The sequence below is a fragment of the Oculina patagonica genome, chromosome 9, assembly GCF_052425735.1.
Source record: "Oculina patagonica isolate OP01 chromosome 9, crgOcupat, whole genome shotgun sequence".
In the NCBI taxonomy this organism is placed as follows: Eukaryota; Metazoa; Cnidaria; class Anthozoa; order Scleractinia; family Oculinidae; genus Oculina; species Oculina patagonica.
In genome coordinates, this window is record NC_135766.1 from 11,822,834 (window position 1) to 11,841,384 (window position 18,551).

At 38.4% G+C, this 18,551-nt stretch overlaps 2 protein-coding genes and 1 long non-coding RNA gene across 3 annotated transcripts in view; 2 read left to right on the forward strand and 1 right to left on the reverse strand.

Moving 5' to 3' along the window:
* LOC144666597 (uncharacterized) overlaps positions 1-4,417 on the forward strand; it is a 56,829-nt gene extending 52,412 nt beyond the window's left edge. The window contains exons 23-24 of the mRNA XM_078528001.1: positions 395-1,616; positions 2,629-4,417. Of these exons, the coding sequence (XP_078384127.1) occupies positions 395-1,616; positions 2,629-2,654 (1,248 nt within the window). The 3' untranslated portion in view covers positions 2,655-4,417. The remainder of the gene's footprint in view (positions 1-394; positions 1,617-2,628) is intronic.
* The window catches only part of LOC144665646 (uncharacterized), a 123,121-nt gene that overhangs the window by 84,600 nt on the left and 19,970 nt on the right, over positions 1-18,551 (forward strand).
* On the reverse strand, positions 6,392-10,717 carry LOC144665846 (uncharacterized). Its single transcript, XR_013573078.1, has 3 exons — positions 10,459-10,717; positions 9,790-9,868; positions 6,392-6,865 (listed from the first exon to the last, which is right to left on the reverse strand). It is a non-coding gene; the product is annotated as an uncharacterized LOC144665846 (long non-coding RNA).

Consider the following 18,551-nt stretch of genomic DNA (forward strand, 5'->3'; position numbering starts at 1 on the left):
TATACCATCATACATGGAACACGGAGCTCTGTAGTACCACGTTATCAGTGTGGGATTGTTCAGATTGAATCTTAGAGTTTAGTGTCTCCTACTGAATTGAATAAAGCAGTTGCTTTTTTACTCAGAGTATGTTGCTGTAAAACTGGATTTTTTTAATTAGATCACGAAATAATAATTGTTTAAAATAGTGTTACGCGCGATTGATTTATTTTTTCTTTGAGACCTCTTAAAAACACTGATAAAGGGGTTATTTTCGAAACTTCTGACTATTTTACAGTACATGTATGCCAAAGCACTTGGCCATTTATGTCAGTTAGATGCCACGCAGGAACATCTATTTTGTGACATTGTTATAAAGACACCTTGTGATCATGAAACTCAAATTCTGTTGTAGTTTCGTCCTGACGTTGGCGAAGAAGCAACACCACAGGTGGTTTCTGAGCAACGAGATCCTCTTTGTACTACGGCAACATTGAAAGTTACAATTTTTGGTGACGAATGGTCCTCGTCTGCTGGTGGTTTGTCAACATTAAACAGAGAGCTGGCTATTCACTTGGCAGAGCAACCTAATGTGGAAGTCACTTTCTTTGTCCCTGAAGGTGCTTGCTGTGATGCGCACAAGACGGCAGCTCAGAGTTATGGCATTACTGTCGTCGAGGCAAAGAAACGCACAGGTTACGGCCGCCTTGATTGGTTGAGCTTCCCGCCGGAAGGCCTCAGCATGAATGTTGTTATTGGTCATGGTATGAAGCTTGGCCGTCAAGGGCAAGTTTTAAAAGATTGTAAATGGGTTCAAGTTGTGCATACTGCTCCGGAACAGCTTGCTATGTTCAAAAGTGATTCCGATGCTATTCCTAAGGGTGGAAAAAAGCATGAGACTGAAGTTGATCTCTGCAGGAAGGCTGATCTAGTTGTGCCAATTGGACCCAAACTGGCGGAGGCTTACTCTTCCTGCTTAAGATCAAAGAAAGATCAAGGTATTTTTACCCTCACCCCAGGGCTCTTCAGGGAATTCACAGATTTACAACACGATCCTAATGAGAGCTCCGAGTTCAAAGTGTTGTTGTGTGGTCGGGGTGATGCTGAGGACTTCAAACTAAAAGGCTATGACATTGCTGCTAAAGCCTTTGCTGACCAGGAACTGAAAGGACGACCTTATCGCCTTTTATTTGTTGGTGCCCCTGATGGAAAAGAAGACGAGGTAGCAGGAGAATTACTCAAAGGTGGTATTGCTAAAGAGCAGCTGACAGTTCGAACATTTGTAGACAGCAGAGAAAAGATGAAATACTTGTTTCGTGAAGTTGATCTTGCAATTATGCCATCAAAGACTGAAGGTTTTGGTCTGATTGCTCTTGAAGCCTTATCTGCTGGTCTGCCAATTCTTGTGAGTGAAAATTCAGGCTTTGCTAGAGCATTACAGAACCTACAATTTGACAAGTTTTGTATAGTTGTTTCAAAGGAGCCCAAGGACTGGGCAAAGGCCATCAAGGCTGTCCGTGCAAGACATGGAGAACGGTTGCGAGAGATAAAAATGCTACGCGAAGCTTATGGAAAGATGTACAGCTGGGAGAAACAGTGTAAAACTCTCGTAGACAAGATGTGGAACATGGTTCATGGTATGAGCTAATTTTTGAATTTATTCTTCTTTCAATCTCATTGACTACGTTTCTATTATTATTAAAGAACTCAGGATGCTTGTATCAGGTAAAGTCGAACCTGCCCTTACGGAACCTCGCTACTACGGACAATTTCCGATGACCCAACAAAATTCTCTCATATTTTCTTTGAAAACGACCTCTATAATACGGACCCTCCCTAATACGGACAACGAACACTAAATCTCGGCGCACATAAACTTAACCTCTTTATTACGAACACTCGAGTCGCCAGGGGATGAAAGTTTGTGTTTGTAATACAATTTTTCTGCTTGTGGTTACTAAAACAACAATGCTTTATTCACCTTAGACGTTTTCAGAATTGCACTTTATATGTTTTTTCAAATGCAGCATTGCGTTGTAGATCATTTCATTTAAAAACAGTGATTCGTTTGGGCACAGTACATGCAACTGAGATGTACAATATAGTACTTTACCGATAGACAGTGTCTCAGTGCTGCATATAATCAATTTTGATGCAGTTACAAAACGAGTGTGGGCCTGTTTTTAGTTACTTAACACCTAAAACTGTCAGTGGAGTCATAAAATTGACGTCATCATGTTGACCTCTATTATACGGACACCTCTCTAAAACGGACACTTTGCTCTGTCCCTTCGGTGTCCGTATTAGAGAGGTTCGACTGTAAAAGGTGTTCAGCTATGATTATCAAAAAGGAATTACATCTTGAAACCAAAACTTTGTCATAGAGAAACAAAACTACTTGTAATTTCTTTAACCGATCATTCTTAGCAGATCATTGTGGTGTTAGCGCAGGTAGTCTGTCAGGTGTCTCCCCTTGCTGATTGACTGACAGCTGTAGGTGAGGGTTGCTATAAGGCCCGTTTAATGGGGGTGTGTACATTTTGCCGATTATAAAAAGTAGCTTATGGTTTTTATCAAAACTATCACTCCAAACGTTCCTTAGTTGAAAAACACAATCGCTCATGTAGTCGCTATCTATTTTTTTCTCAGGTACACCAACGCACGTGCAGCATTAGCAGATAAACTAGAATGTACTTTTAGGCACACCAATGAATATTACGACGACCCATAGGATTAGAATTCGACACTGAAGAAACGAATTGAATCAGTAAGCATTACAATAGTGGATCACAGTATACGTAGATGCAGTGATCTGTCAAGAATGGACCAGAACAGTAGAAGATTAGCAGGACTGGCCGTGAAAATGAGGACATCTGCTGTCAACAGAACAGTGAAGTACAAGCAAAGAGCATGTGTAAGTTCCTCGTCAATCGCGCCAACCAAACATTTCCTGGACAATTTATTTTTAAGCAGACGTGCAAGTGTCATTTCATCGTATGGTGACAGGAACATGTCAAAGTAGTTTTTAGAAGTAACTTGTATTACATACTCTAAAATGTATGTTGCTGAAAGTGTTTTAAACAACAGCAGTTTGTCTTTTACTTCATAAGGAATATCCAAAGACAAGTAAATTTTAAGCGTAGCGTTCTAAGTAGGTTTTTTTAGTTAATTCTTTCAAGTTAGTTTTTAATAATAGTTTTTAATTCTTAGGTATTTTTCGTTTTATTGTATATAGTCTTATTAAGTATTTTTTAATCTTAGTTAGGACCCTTCTGAAAACCACTGTATAGTGAATGAAGGCTTCCTAATAAAATATTATTATTATTATTAAATATTATGAAGAGACTTTTACGTTTCCTCCCAGTAGGTAGTAAGCTTGACTTAAATGAAAAAGAAAAGAAAAACGTTATTTTGCAAATTTTATAATGTAGCTACAGTTGAAGCAAAATTAAGACGATAAAAGTAAACAAGTTGAAAAACAATATACAGTTGAACCCCGATAACTCGAACTCTGAAGGGAAACGAAAAACAGTTCGAGTTAGCGAGGTTTGCGAGTTAACCGAGTAAATATGACTGAAAAGTGGGTCCAAGGGAAATGGAAGTTTCTTCGAGTTAGCGGGGTTGTTTGAGTTATCAGAGTTCGAGTTACCGGGGTTGTACTGTAACACATATCACAATTTATTCTGCATTTTTTTGTATATAACTTTTATGCGATTTCTTTTATACATTTTTACGTCTGTACATATTTGAGACCTTGGGGGAGGGGGGAGGTGAACTTGCGCGAAAACATCAGTTCACAATGCCCGAATACATAAGTGATGAATTTGGCATACAAACGCAAAAACGTTGACATTTTTAACGTCTTATTGAATTAGTATAATTCTAAAAATAGTTATTTTAAAACCTTGTATACCGGCTCTATTAACCTGTATCGACAGTCTGTTAGATCTAGTAAAATTAGAAATTTGTTAAAAGAAAAAGTTTTTTGTTGACTTTATTGCCACACAAGTGCTCAACCGAATGTGAACCAGTTCTTCTGCTTTTATTTTGTTTTGAAGCAAGTGTAGAAAGGTGAATGTTGTCTCTCTAAAGAAACCACTGTACAGTCTACGGACTCCTGGCCGGCGTCTTATCACACGCGTATTCATCAAAAGTGTTACTTCGTAACTAGAAAAACGTTCAAAACAAATAAAAGTTTAAACTTTATTTACGAGTTTTGGTAATCAAGCCAACAGCATTACTTTGTAATGTTTCCGATTTACGCCATGTCAGCAGGTTGCAGTTAAAAAGGTCCCAATGATATGAATCCAGCTTCACGCCAAAGATGTTCTGCGTAACCTACCGGTTACATGTAAAAGAGCCGTCAAAAGACTTTTAAACAACCACACAATTGTGACTTTTGCGAGTAGATCATATTTTAATTAACTGCTTTTTTTTGTTTTCATCCCTGAAACTTCTGTACGTAAACATATTTTACGTTAGTACTGTTTAAATAGCACTTTGATTTTACCGTCTTTACTGTCAGGGTTCTTTTTATTGTTATGCTTACGTGATTCAAAATTAACCAAACTGTTTATATGGAAAAAAGTTGGCTCGCTCCCCAGGGTCACCCTACCTTCAAAGCGAGTGACCCTCCACTCAGGGTCACCCTGCCCCCCGAGTCAACTTTGCAATTTTTCATATAAACAGTTGGCAGCTATTTATAAAGAAACGTATGAAAAGCTCTCTCGCCCGGGGTGGCTCGGTATGGAGGGTAACCCTCCTACCAGGGACAACTCTTCTCCATATAAACAGGCCCTGAGAAATTGCAAAGTTGGCTCGGGGGGCAGGGTGACCCTGGGTGGAGGGTCACTCGCTTTGAAGGTAGGGTGACCCTGGGGAGCGAGCCAACTTTTTTCCATATAAACAGTTTGGTTATTTTGCCTACTACCAATGTCCCGACAAAATTCTCTCATATTTTCTTTAAAAACGACCTCTATAATTCGGACAACAGACAGCTAAATCTCGGCCCCAGAGAGCAAATTCATATAAACTTAACCTCTTTATTGTGGACACTCCGGTCATCAGGGGATGAAAGTTTGTGTATATAACACAATTTTCTGCTTGTGGTTACCAAGACAACAACGCTTTATTCACCTTAGACGTTTTCAGAATTGCACTTTATATAACTTTTTTAAAAGCAGCATTGCGTGGTAGATCATTTCATTTGAAAACAGTCATTCGTACATAGTACATGTAGCTGAGATGTACAATATAGACAGTGACTCAGTGCTGCATATTAATCAATTTAGATGCAGTTACAAAACGAGTGTGGGCATGTTTTCAGTTTCTTAACACCTAAAACTGTCAGTGGAGTCATAAAAGCCTGTTGGTCGCTACAACCTGCGTTCCGATGGCCATGATATGCTAGTTGTCCCTAAGACAATGCTGAAAACTTTTGGGGATAGAGCCTTTGCCAAGGCAGGCCCCTCCCTGTGGAATGAGCTTCCTGTTGACATTCGTAAAGCGTCATCAGTGGAGACTTTTAAAAGTCAATTGAAGACTTTCCTTTTTAAGAAAGCATTTCGCGTTTAAGCGTTTTAACTTTTCATTTCATCGTATGGTGACAGGAACATGTCAAAGTAGTTTTTAGAAGTAACTTGTATTACATACTCTAAAATGTATGTTGCTGAAAGTGTTTTAAACAACAGCAGTTTGTCTTTTACTTCATAAGGAATATCCAAAGACAAGTAAATTTTAAGCGTAGCGTTCTAAGTAGGTTTTTTTAGTTAATTCTTTCAAGTTAGTTTTTAATAATAGTTTTTAATTCTTAGGTATTTTTCGTTTTATTGTATATAGTCTTATTAAGTATTTTTTAATCTTAGTTAGGACCCTTCTGAAAACCACTGTATAGTGAATGAAGGCTTCCTAATAAAATGTTATTATTATTATTATTATTATTATTATTATTACAAGTGAAACCGGTAAAAACAATATATAATTATATATTCTATAGAAAACAGGTAAATGTGAAAATAGATTGGTGTGTATCAATCAGATCAATCTGCAGCTGCAGCTGAGGGGGGATGAGGGTCTCAATAGTACAAACTTTTTAAAGAAAGTATGAAGCGAAACTAGAAATCCCAGGGGGTGGGAGGGTCCAAACTAAAGAACCATCCTTGGGGGAGGTATGGATATTTTTTGGAACCACACCCTGTGGAACCAAGCCAGAGCTGCAAAAAAACTTGACACATTAACTTAACCTGGAGTAAAATTTGTGGTCTGCGATAAAAATTATGTAAATTCTCTGTTATTTCATTATTTTTACATGTTTTTATTGAAACAAAAATGTTTTGTCATGAACCTCAGAATGGTTTTAAAATTTACATGTAATTAAGTGTCAGTATTTACATGAAGCCTTATTGGGTTCTAGGAGAAGCCACGAGCCAAGCAGCCCACACTGCCGGAGCTTATCACGGTTTCTGCAGCATTAAGCGGCTAGGAATATTTCTACTCCCCCCTGAATGGGATGCTAGTCCACTGCAGGGTCCCCCCCCCAGCATTATGTCACCGGTACCCATTGATATACCTGGGTGGAGAGAGGCACTATGAGAGTTAAGTGTCTTGCCCAAGAACATAACACAAGTGACCCCGGCCGGGGCTCGAACTCGGACCACTCGATCCGGAGTCCGGTGCACTAACCATTAGGCCACCGCGCCTCCCATCTTATTGGGTTCTGGGATGTTCATATTATATAAAAAGCCATCAGTGTCACTTAAGTATATTCAGGTTTAAACTGGCAACATGTGGGAATCAATCATGTGATAATTTTATTACATTGACACAGTGTGTATTTTTGAGTTCATTTTGACTAACAGGAATGCCCTTGCAAAGACTTCCAAGTAACCTGTAAATAGAAACAAAACAAACAAAAAACTATTATTTTGCTGAAATTGCTATTTTTCAGCATGCAGACTGTGTATTAAAATTAAATGGCCCTTTTCAGTGTGTGAAAACTGGCTGCTTTTATGTTGGGCCAGTGGATCCAATATTTTTTTCCACTTGCTACTGTAGATAGCCAAATGACATTTATGGATTTTTATTTTTTGTTGTAGTTGTTTCAAAAGAAACATGTGGCTTCGGGTAAGCTTATAATGGTTTCACCTTGCCCAGTCTACCTAGGTCAGGCAAGGAAGAAATCAATTTTCTTTGCACCCTTCCTTTCATTAATTATTGCAGAAAAATGTCATATTATTTTAATAATCTTTAAAAATGTTTTGGACCCTAAAACTGAATTTTGTAATCTGTTAATTTCAAAGCATTACATCACTGAAATCTATGTTTGGTATTCTTGTAGAGCAAGTTGCCAACAAAAACTAAGCTGAAGTTTATTTAAATCGAATTTACAGCTACTGCTTGGCTAATTTTAATATGAGTTAAAAAAAACTTGGGTCTTGACAAAGTGCGAGCCAACAAGTCATGAGAGCCATTCCACTATATACAAATAGCACATTGGTTGGCCTAAAAAGCTCCCTGGTTAGCCTAAGCAGTACTCCAGTTAGCCTGAGTATAGTTAGCTGAGGTGGCTTCAGGTTATGCTATTTATTGGAGTTAGGTATTTTGGCTTGTATGGCACTTATGTGTCATGAAACATACGAGCCAGAAAGCCATTCCAGTTAGCCTACATAAGATTCCGGTTAGCCTATATAGTACTCTGGCTAGCCTTAAGGTGGCTCGATCGGGTTTTTGAGTGACAATACCTTTCAACTTTGAGCAACTTGTATGTCACCGTAAACAATCCAACTGAAAATCGATCAGTACAGCTGTACTAAAGGAAGATGAAAGTTTCGATTGAGATAAGTTTCGTCGAAATCGGAGTAACCATAGCAACATAATGACGTCACCACCCATTTTACACGAGACCGATTTTCTTCTCATAGAGGGATAATTTTGAAAAAAGACTTCTAGATCTTGGATTTGACATAGTTTTCTCAAGGTCTGCAAAATTTGAAGAATTGTTATGAGAGCGTTTTCGAGAAAATTTTGGATGAAGTTTTCAGGTGCTAAAATACAACAAAAACAAAGCAGTCTTAAAACATTATTGAGAAAACGTTCACAAGGCCCGATCAAGTAACATTTTGGCCTTAAGTGAATCTTGTACTATCCAATTACCTTGGGAGAAAATCTCAGAGAAATCGTTTCATTTGATTTCTTGAAACATCGGCTTGAATATCAACTGGTATGAAGTTTTATTGCGCTCTTTTATCGAAAACGGGCCTTCGCTTACTAAAATGATCGCAAAATAAAAAGTGCTCGATAGAATTTTTTTAAACTTGGCAGTCAAAAAGAAGAATATATATGTGACGAAATGTCCGATTTTCAAAATAATTGAAACATTCTAAGGCAGTTAATTTAAAGCCTTAACTCAGGTAAACATTGCGCTGTTTTTCACCCTACATCGGATCGCTGCCTCATTATCTGTCTCCATTGTCTCAAGCCGCGTGCATTTGTAAATTCCAGTAGATCATGAATTATTAATTATTTATTACTGGAGATTTCTGTGACAATTCTGCCTTGGCCTTGAAACTGTTAGGAGACTGAAGATAATACAAATGCTTTACTAGCCTATTCCTCGTTGTCAGTGTATTTTGGCTTGTTAAATTAGCTTGTTTCTGTGCAGTTTTCGGAAAACAAGCAGTTGTTATACATATTCAAGATGTGATAAAATTTACAAATGCACGGGACACGACACAATAGAGACTTATAATGAGGCAGTAATCCGATGTAGGGTGAAAAACAGCGCAATGTTTACCTGAGTTAAGGCTTTAAATTAACTGCCTTAGAATGTTTCAATTATTTTGAAAATCGGACATTTCATTACATATATATTCCTCTTTTTGACTGCCGAGTTTAAAAAAAATCTATCGAGCGCTTTTTATTTTGCGATCATTTTAGTAAGCAAAGGCCCATTTTCGATAAAAGAGCGCAATAAAACTTCATACCAGTTGATATTCAAGCCGATGTTTCAAGAAATCAAATGAAACGATTTCTCTGAGATTTTCTCCCAAGGTAATTAGATAGTACAAGATTCATTTTAGGCCAAAATGTTACTTGATCGGGCCTTGTGAACGTTTTCTCAATAATGTTTTAAGACTGCTTTGTTTTTGTTGTATTTTAGCACCTGAAAACTTCATCCAAAATTTTCTCGAAAACGCTCTCATAACAATTCTTCAAATTTTGCAGACCTTGAGAAAACTATGTCAAATCCAAGATCTAGAAGCCTTTTTTCAAAATTATCCCTCTATTAGAAGAAAATCGGTCTCGTGTAAAATGGGTTGTGACGTCATTATGTTGCTATGGTTACTCCGATGTCGACGAAACTTATCTCAATCGAAACTTTCATCTTCTTTTAGTACAGCTGTGCTGATCGATTTTCAGTTGGATTGTTTACGGTGACATACAAGTTGCTCAAAGTTGAAAGGTATCGTCACTCAAAAATCCGATCGAGCCACCTTAAAAGCACTTTGGTTGCCAAAGGGTACATCATGTTGCTTGCAGTTAGCTTTATATTGGGATTAGGGTTTTCTGGCTTGCTTAAGTTTAAGGCCTTGCGATGTTTTACATTGCTACTTTAAAATGCTTCTGTAGGTCATCCAACAACTGAAAATACAGGCCTTAAAAACAAACAGATTTTTTGTAAAGTAGACAAATGTCTGGTCAAAAAGCAGATCTTAAATGCCTCAGGCAATGATTGTGTGTAGAGAAAAGGAAGGGAATTGCCAGAATTGACTGTCACATAACTATGTGTAAAACTAAGAGATCAACAATTACCTGAACTCCATAGTTTAACTCACTGAACAGTAATCCAGAATGTCCTGTCAAAACATTAGGCATTCTATTAGTCCCTGACCTGTAAACCACAAAATGCAAAGGAAACGTAAATCTATGTTTACCAATACAATAAAACATCATGGGAAGAACAAATTTTAAGTTAAGAAATGAACTCATTTATTAAACATACCCAAAAAGGCATTCCAAAACGTGAGTAGCACTGTTTAATTGAAGTCTAGATTAGCTACCAGGTTGACTGCAAGTAGTCTCTAGTCTAACTTAAAAAAAGAGATCACACTGAGCTGAAATGTTTCTTCCAATTTCAAAGGTATCACATAAAATCTTCCTGACGTAATTTTTCTTTGCGGTCTAAAATGGCCACTTGGTCAATATTTTGAGGAACATTTCCTCATGTATAAATAATGAAAGGATGCGAGTCTTATTAATTTGGAAAACAGTAGCTTAAAATTCAGATAACGAACATAAATAACAGTTGTATGCCTCGACGAAATGACTGCCATTTAATACTATCGCCTTGTTCTCACCATCTATCTTTTTACGCTTAGCCAGGCTTTAATTCCAGTAAGCTAAGTTGATAATCATGATAAACGTCGAAGACATAAGCTTTAACCAGTCTAAAAAAATCATTGTTCAATGAGAAACGCTCACCTGTTGCCCACGTTTTCGCACGTTTCTACTCATTCCATATTCTTCTTTATCCGGAATACAAATAAAGGAGGTTTTCCCCACGTTTGGGGACACGTTTTGATCGCGTCAAGAAGGAAAAACATCGACAAAACTGTCCTCTATAACTCAAAATTTTGTCGCATAGTCGCCATTTTGAAAATGCTCTTCATGAGCCCACAATACGGACCACGGGGAATCCGCTGGGGTGACCACCAGCAGGGGGAGGGGGAGGGGCAGCTATTTAACTTCTCCCCAGGCCCATTCCTTTCGTCTGGAAGAAATTACATTCAACCTCGCGAAAAGCAATTGAAATGAGAAAAAAATGACAGCGCTATTATAAAGAGCATACACTCCTCCATTTGGCAAAATTTTCTTTTATTCCTACCGCGAATTGTCATTGAGAAGGAAGCCAACAAACTTTTCAGTTGTATTTGTTACTGCCGTCCTTTTCTAGGAAAAAGTAATAATGGCCATTTTTAAAAACACTATTAAAAAAGCTACAACTTGGCGTAAAAAAATCTTAAGAGAGAGATACAGGTAAAGTTTTCAAGCGAATTTAAAACTTCGGTCCGTTCTGGTCACGTGACCAATGACGTCATAGCAATAAAAGTGATAAAAATGTACTTAACATATAAATATCTACCAACATGTATTTTTTTGCTTCCTCACATTTAATGCAACGCCAGATACGCACTTGTACCCAGACTCCCACTTTTTGAAAATTGTACATAGCCCCCTTAATTTTTTATATTTTTTTCGGTACCCGGGCAGTCTGAAATGCCTCACAGCAATGTGCTTCAAACTGCAATGACTGCTTTTTCAGTAACAACATATCTTTGTCACAGTGAGCAAAAACGAACTTCAGGGCAATGTCACGTGACTAATGACGTCATCGTCCTACGACTTATACAAGAAGTAGTTTATGGTGAGAGTTATTCCTATACGACGTACTACTCCTGCTGACTTCAAACTGACCAAGTTATTTGGCATTGACGATTTTTCAGTTGCAAAGGAGTTTGGGAAGGTTTTTATTATAATTATATATTGTTTTTATAATTATTATTAAATATTATGAAGAGACGTTTACGTTTCCTCCCAGTAGGTAGTAAGCTTGACTTAAATGAAAAAGAAAAGAAAAACGTTATTTTGCAAATTTTATAATGTAGCTACAGTTGAAGCAAAATTAAGACGATAAAAGTAGACAAGTTGAAAAACAATATACAGTTGAACCCCGGTAGCTCGAACTCTGAAGGGAAACGAAAAACAGTTCGAGTTAGCGGGGTTTGCGAGTTAACCCAGTTAATATGACTGAAAAGTGGGTCCAAGGAAAATGGAAGTTTCTCGAGTTAGCGGGGTTGTTCGAGTTATCAGAGTTCGAGTTACCGGGGTTGTACTGTAACACATATCACAATTTATTCTGCATTTTTTTGTATATAACTTCTATGCGATTTCTTTTATACATTTTCCCATATAAACGTCTGTACATATTTGAGACCTTGGGGGAGGGGGGAGGTGAACTTGCGCGAAAACATCAGCTCACAATGCCCGAATACATAAGTGATGAATTTGGCATACAAACGCAAAAACGTTGACATTTTTAACGTCTTATTGAATTAGTATAATTCTAAAAATAGTTATTTTAAAACCTTGTATACCGGCTCTATTAACCTGTATCGACAGTCTGTTAGAACTAGTAAAATTAGAAATTTATTAAAAGAAAAAGTTTTTCGTTGTTTTTATTGCCACAGAAGTGCTCAACCGAATGTGAACCAGTTCTTCTGCTTTTATTTAGTTTTGAAGCAAGTGTAGAAAGGTGAATGTTGTCTCTCTGAAGAAACCACTGTACAGTCTACGGACTCCTGGCCGGCGTCTTATCACAAGCGTATTCATCTACATCTACATCTACATCTACATTTATTAAGTTGATAACATCGTTTAAGACATCACATCAACTATAAAAAATAGATACAAAATAAAAAACAAAATTTACATGCATAAAAAAGATATAAAAATACTTAGTTACAATTTACTTGTTTACATGCTTCCCTAAATTTAATTTAAAATTCGATAATGACTTGCAATTCACTAAGTCAGCGGGCAGTAAGTTCCACTCTGTTATTGATCTTGGAAAAAAGAAAACTTAAAAACGTCCTTAGATACTTTTGGCATCCTATACTTAAAAGCATGGCTATTGCGTGTTCTTTTTTCACTGTTTGGTATTAAGTGATTTTCCGTAGTTATGTCTACTAGGTTATGACTAAGTTTGTACATTAGAGTCAGTCTGTTTTTCTTTCGTCTTGTCTCTAGCGTGTCCCATTCCAAATCAGATAACATGTCTGTCTCGCTAGCTGTTTTGTTGAAGTTTTGAAGGCAAAAACGGGCAGCTTTTCTTTGAACTCTCTCCAGAGTTGAAATATCTTTTTTGTGGTGTGGGTCCCACGAGGCACTTGCGTACTCCAGTTTGGGTCGGACGATGCTGGTATAATCAAAAGTATTACTTCGTAACTAGAAAAACGTTCAAAACAAATTAAAGTTTAAACTTTATTTACGAGTTTTGGTAATCATGCCAACAGCATTACTTTGTAATGTTTCCGATTTATGTCAGCAGGTTGCAGTTAAAAAGGTCCCAATGAAATGAATTAAGCCTCACGCCAAAGATGTTCTGTGTAACCTACCGGTTAAAAGAGCCGTTAAAAGACTTTTAAACAACTACACAATTGTGACTTTTGCGAGTAGATCATATTTTATTTAACTGCTTTTTTTTGTTTTCATCCTGAAACTTCTGTACATAAACATATTTTACGTTAGTACTGTTTAAATAGCACTTTGATTTACCCGTCTTTACTGTCAGGGTTCTTTTTATTGTTATGCTTACGTGATTCATATATTCTTACCCCGTTTTAATAGACGTCTTTAGCTTCGTCTGTTTTTTGTCCCATTGTACACCGCGTGATGTTACCCTTGAGAATTATCTCTTTCAAACTCAAGCAAATTCACATTTCAGTTTAGACTTGCTCCAAGTCGCTCGTTTGATTTAAAGAAGTCCGCTGGATACGGAAACGGAGGGCGCGCGCGCATGAAAATCAAAATGGCGGAGGATCGTGGCTTTTCCTGAGCGTGATCTCTCGCGCGCGATTTCAAAGGCGATTTTACTCAAGTAGTCTTCCGCGCTACATTTTAAAGCGATTTTATTTAAGTAACTATAGATGCAAAGAAAAACGAGCGACTTGGGGCAAGTCTAATTTCAGTTAAACGAAGGGCAAAATTCTCAGGAGAGCATCACATGATTTACAATGGACAATTTACATACCTAGCTGAAAAAGGTCTATTGCCGGTGATGTTGTTTTAAATTGTCATTTTGTGTTATTGTTCGTATGGGAACGCGGCCATTTCGTTTCAATGGTGGAAGAAGCGTTGTTCTGCATAACTAAGGGCCTGTTTATATTGAGAAGAGTTGTCCCTGGAAGGAGGGTTACCCTCCATACCGAGCCACCCCAGGCGAAAGAGCTTTTCATATGTTTCTTTATAAATAGCTGCGAACTGTTTATATGAGAAATTGCAAAGTTGACTCGGGGGGGGGGGGGGGGGGCAGGGTGACCCTGGGTGGAGGGTCACTCGCTTTGAAGGTGGGGTGACCCTGGGGAGCGAGCCAACTTTTTTCCATATACACAGTTTGGTTATTTTTGCCTCGCCTACCAGGGACTAGTTGACACATACGGAGTATGCGCAAAAGCTAAAATCAGCAAAAACAAAACTGCAGATAAATTGAAATCGAAGTCGGCGGTAAATTAGTCCAAAAAAATGGTCTTTGTCGACGATTCAGCGTTCCTGATTTTAGAAAAAGCAGCCATAATTGATGTTTCAAAACAACTCTCGTCAGTCTTTTGAACCGAGAGGGCCAAGTTTTGGCTCGGTCAACAGGGACAACTCTTCTCAATATAAACAGGCCCTAAGTGGTACTTCCTTTTAAATGATCCGTGGCCCGTGTGATACAGTAAAAACCCGCGTGTAAGAACCTGCTTTTTTAGAGTTTGGCAAAACAGGTTCTTATATTTTGGGGTACTTACTGGCATTTTTTAGCTTCCCTGTGCAATTCTTGATCTCTAAAGACATCCTTTTTGATAAAATACAGTTATTGTATTATAAATAAAATAGTTTAACCCCACATATAAGAACCTTTTGGGGTATTAAGGAAGCAAATTTCTGCCAGGAGGTTCTTAATTTCTAGGTTCTTACACGCGGGTTTTTACTGTATCATGCTGCCTTAATTTTTTTCGGCAACCACCTTCGGTTAAAATGACTTTCAGAATACAGCAAATGTGGACTCCAACAGTTTGATGATTCAAAATTTCCCATATCTGGAAATCGTATCCTCCGGAACTAGGCGTACCTCGGAACAAAGAAGAAACGCAATGCCATAAACCCTATAAGGTATGCAAGCTTAAATGTTCATGTTCAAATCATTATTTTACCTCGAGGATAAAAACCCCTCTAAGTTCAAGCCGAAGAATGGCTTACATCAACGAGGCCAGCCTAGAATGCTATTCATGTAAATCACTCGCTACGCTCGGGGATCGCTCTTTTCATGTCGCTGTCCCTAAATTACGGAAAAAATAATAGGAATTAATTAGCGTAGCTCATAACTCCATTTTATGCTATAACAAGATAAATTGATTTATTCGTATTATGAGGCATTTCAGCATGCGCTTAACTAATTTCCTATTTGACTTTTTCTTTTTTTCTATGACATCCTTATTGCAATTAGATATCTACCGAGCCTTACCTTGTCTACCTTCGTCCCCAGCGAATTCTCGGCTTTGCCTTTAAAGAGCAGATTTAGACTCATTTAGACGACGATTGTTCTTGATTGTTCAGAATTGTCATATGTGGCATGCGTACTACTCAACTTGGATCCCACTCACCAGCAGGTTTTATTTAGAGAAGTTCGTCTCTCAGAAAAGTAATATACGGCATGTTTCAGACCAGTAGCAGCTGTTTTGAGGGTCCTTTTAACTACTCAAAGAGAATATGTCATGGCCGCAGCACTTGGTTTACGGAGGCAACGGGCGGTTCAAGTTCTCGATTTCAGCACCAGCTGGACTTGCTTGCGGCAGTCTCAAATTCAGTAATGGCGCACGGGCTAGCTCGCATGCCAGAAAGCTGCAAAGGTAAATGGTATAATCGAAGTCCCCTTACTTTCTTTTGTCGAAGTGTAGTTGACGTTTGTATTACCATGAAACGCACAAATGTGTTGAAGAAAAATTGTCTCTTGGATTGACCGTGCTCGATCTACTCACATCAATAAAGGACCATTATGTTTTTGAGGGGGGAGGGGCTGGGGGTTGGGTAATTTTTCACAGCAAGATAAATTTTTGACCATCGAATTGTGGGACAACTTTTTTTAAGATGTTTTCTTTTTCTTTCCTCATGGCTCCCCTTGTACGAATTTTTTTTTCAGCCGTTTTTTTCTGTGCAGGAATTTTCTTTGGTAATCTCTCTCCCCCCCCCCCCCCGTGAAAAAATAATGGTCCGTCCCTACGTTTCCACGCGGGTCGCCCATATTTATTTTTTTTTTTTATCCACTCCATTTATTTTTGACCGCTTTAGCCGTCAGGATCGAGTTTGCCGTCTATATTTTACGTTTTAACTAAGTTACTGATCCAGGTCTTCAAGAGATCCGGCACCACTTTTTTCCGATTGATATTGCTAAGAAAATAAAGCCGCAAAAATCTGAAAAAATAAACTGATTTGATGAAAGAGAGCTTACCGGCCAAGGGGTTTTATTGCCATTCCGCGAATAAGAGTTATGATATTTTCCCGCCTTTGATCGATCACGTGCCTAGTTTGCGTGACTCCTGCTTTTTGCGTGACGAGCTCGCGTGATTTTTGCCATTACTCCCATGCGCCGCAATATTTTTGTCAGCAGCAGTACGATCAAACATGGCCGCCATTGCGGTCGAAAGCCCGCCAGTGTTACAACAACTCTTTACAAACATATCTCCTCAGTTTAATTCAACGGAGTCAGAAGATGTTGTACAATCACTGAAAAGGAATTACGGAGGAAAGTTCAATTCGCTAGGTAATCAAGACTTGTCGTCATGTTTGCAGCTTTTGGAAAAGCACGGACATGTGTCCCAGAACAACCTCAAGCTGATCGAAGAGTTCGTTGCCCAGAAATCGAACAAAGAAGAAGTAATCAAAAAGATGGTCGAAAGCTTCAAGGCCTCTCTTCAAGAACGAGTTGAACCAAGGAAGGAACTGCAAGGGCGACAAGACGAAATTAAGAAAATTACGAAAAATCTCGAAGCAGGACAGTCAGTTGTCAACTTGTTTGGGACGGCCGGTGTGGGAAAGACAACACTTGCAAACGAAGTTTGCTCGAAATGGAGAGGAAAGCATTTTGCATTTGATCTAAGAGAAGCAAAAGGTATGTCGGCGATTTATCTGAACATGATGAATTCCCTTGGAGTTACAGCCCGCATCGGTTTTGTTGATCAGAATTATGTTGTTACAAGAATTCATGAGAAGATTCAACCGTTTAAAAGTGAAGAACAGCCAGTTTTGTTTTTATTGGATAATGTCGAACAGTTCACTTCAGGACAGGGAAAGGAAGGCAAGAACTTGAAAATAGCTTTTGTGCATTTTTTAGGAAAGCTTTCAGAATTTGATAGCAAGGACAAGAGGTCATCATTAAAACTGCTACTAACATCCAGGACTCAGTTGAAAGATGCCAAAAAGGTGGACAATTTTGAAGTGGAGTCTCTTCAAAGTTCCTTTTCAGAGAAAATCCTACTTTCCAAGGGAACAGCCAGTGTTAATACTGACCAGAAGGATCAACTTATTGGCATTTCCAAAGGAATACCACTTCTTTTGAAAGGATTAGCTGCTATCTTGCGACAAGAACGGAAATCTGCTGATGATCTCATTGCTGGAGTTCACAAAGGGAAAGTTGTCACTCTTAAGAAATCCAAATCAGTAGAGGATGCCAAAGAAAAGCCATTTAATCTTGATGAAGAAGGAGTTGACATAGGTCAGCTGTCGGCTATAAGAGAAATGTTTGATACACTTTCCACTGACAGCTTAAAAGTGTCTGCTGTGTCAGTTTCACTGTTCTGTGGTCCTTTCTCTGCTTCAACCGCAGCCAAAATTCTTGGCATCAGCCTACCAGAGGCTTTAGTGCAGCTGGAGGGGCTAGTAACAAGTGCGATCATTTTTGTAGTTGATGAAGAAGCAAAGGAAAGGAAGTATGACATTCATCCACTCCTAAGAAAATATGCTAACAGTATCCATGGTGATGCCGAATTCCGGACAGCTTATTTGGAAGCAAAGGGACGATTCCATCAACACTTTACGGCCAAGATGGAAAAAATTGCAAAGCTAATAGAGCCTGACTATGTCAGAGCATTCAGACTGTTTGAATCTGACAGACCAAACTATGAGTTTACTGTTGACATCTCCTTGCAGCCAGAGTATTTCAGTGTTCCAGGCGAATTTCATGAGAATGCCTTGATTGCATCACTTTTCAATGCTATGCTGACTGAAGACAAACAGATCAAGCTGTTTCATACTTGGGCTGAGATGTGTATTGATGATGGACAATCAGGTAGGGGCTTGCACTTAATACATTTTGGCCCTTTGTTGGTCCTGTTTAATAAATGTCAGGACCATGTCAATCATAAGGAGGGTTGTAGCACAAATTGAGACTTAGGAATAGAAAGAGTAAGGAGAAATTAGCAAAGTTGCCAATTCTAAGACCACTGATGTTTTAACAGCTGCTTTCAAAGATGTATGCATTGTAGACATGCCTATAGATCCACTATCTTCTATCTTCTTTATGATTGACAAGGACATACAGGACAAGGGGCCTATTATTGAGTAGCCTCCCATGAAGTCATTCTTAGGGGCATGATCGCCCCTAAGAATGACTGCGTGGGAGGCTAATTATTGATATACAGTTGATTTTACAGTCAATCAATTAAAAATCAATCAAAACCTTCATACATACTGATGAGCATACGCGTATACAGAGTATACGCACATACGCACATACGCAGACGCATACAGTGTATACGCAG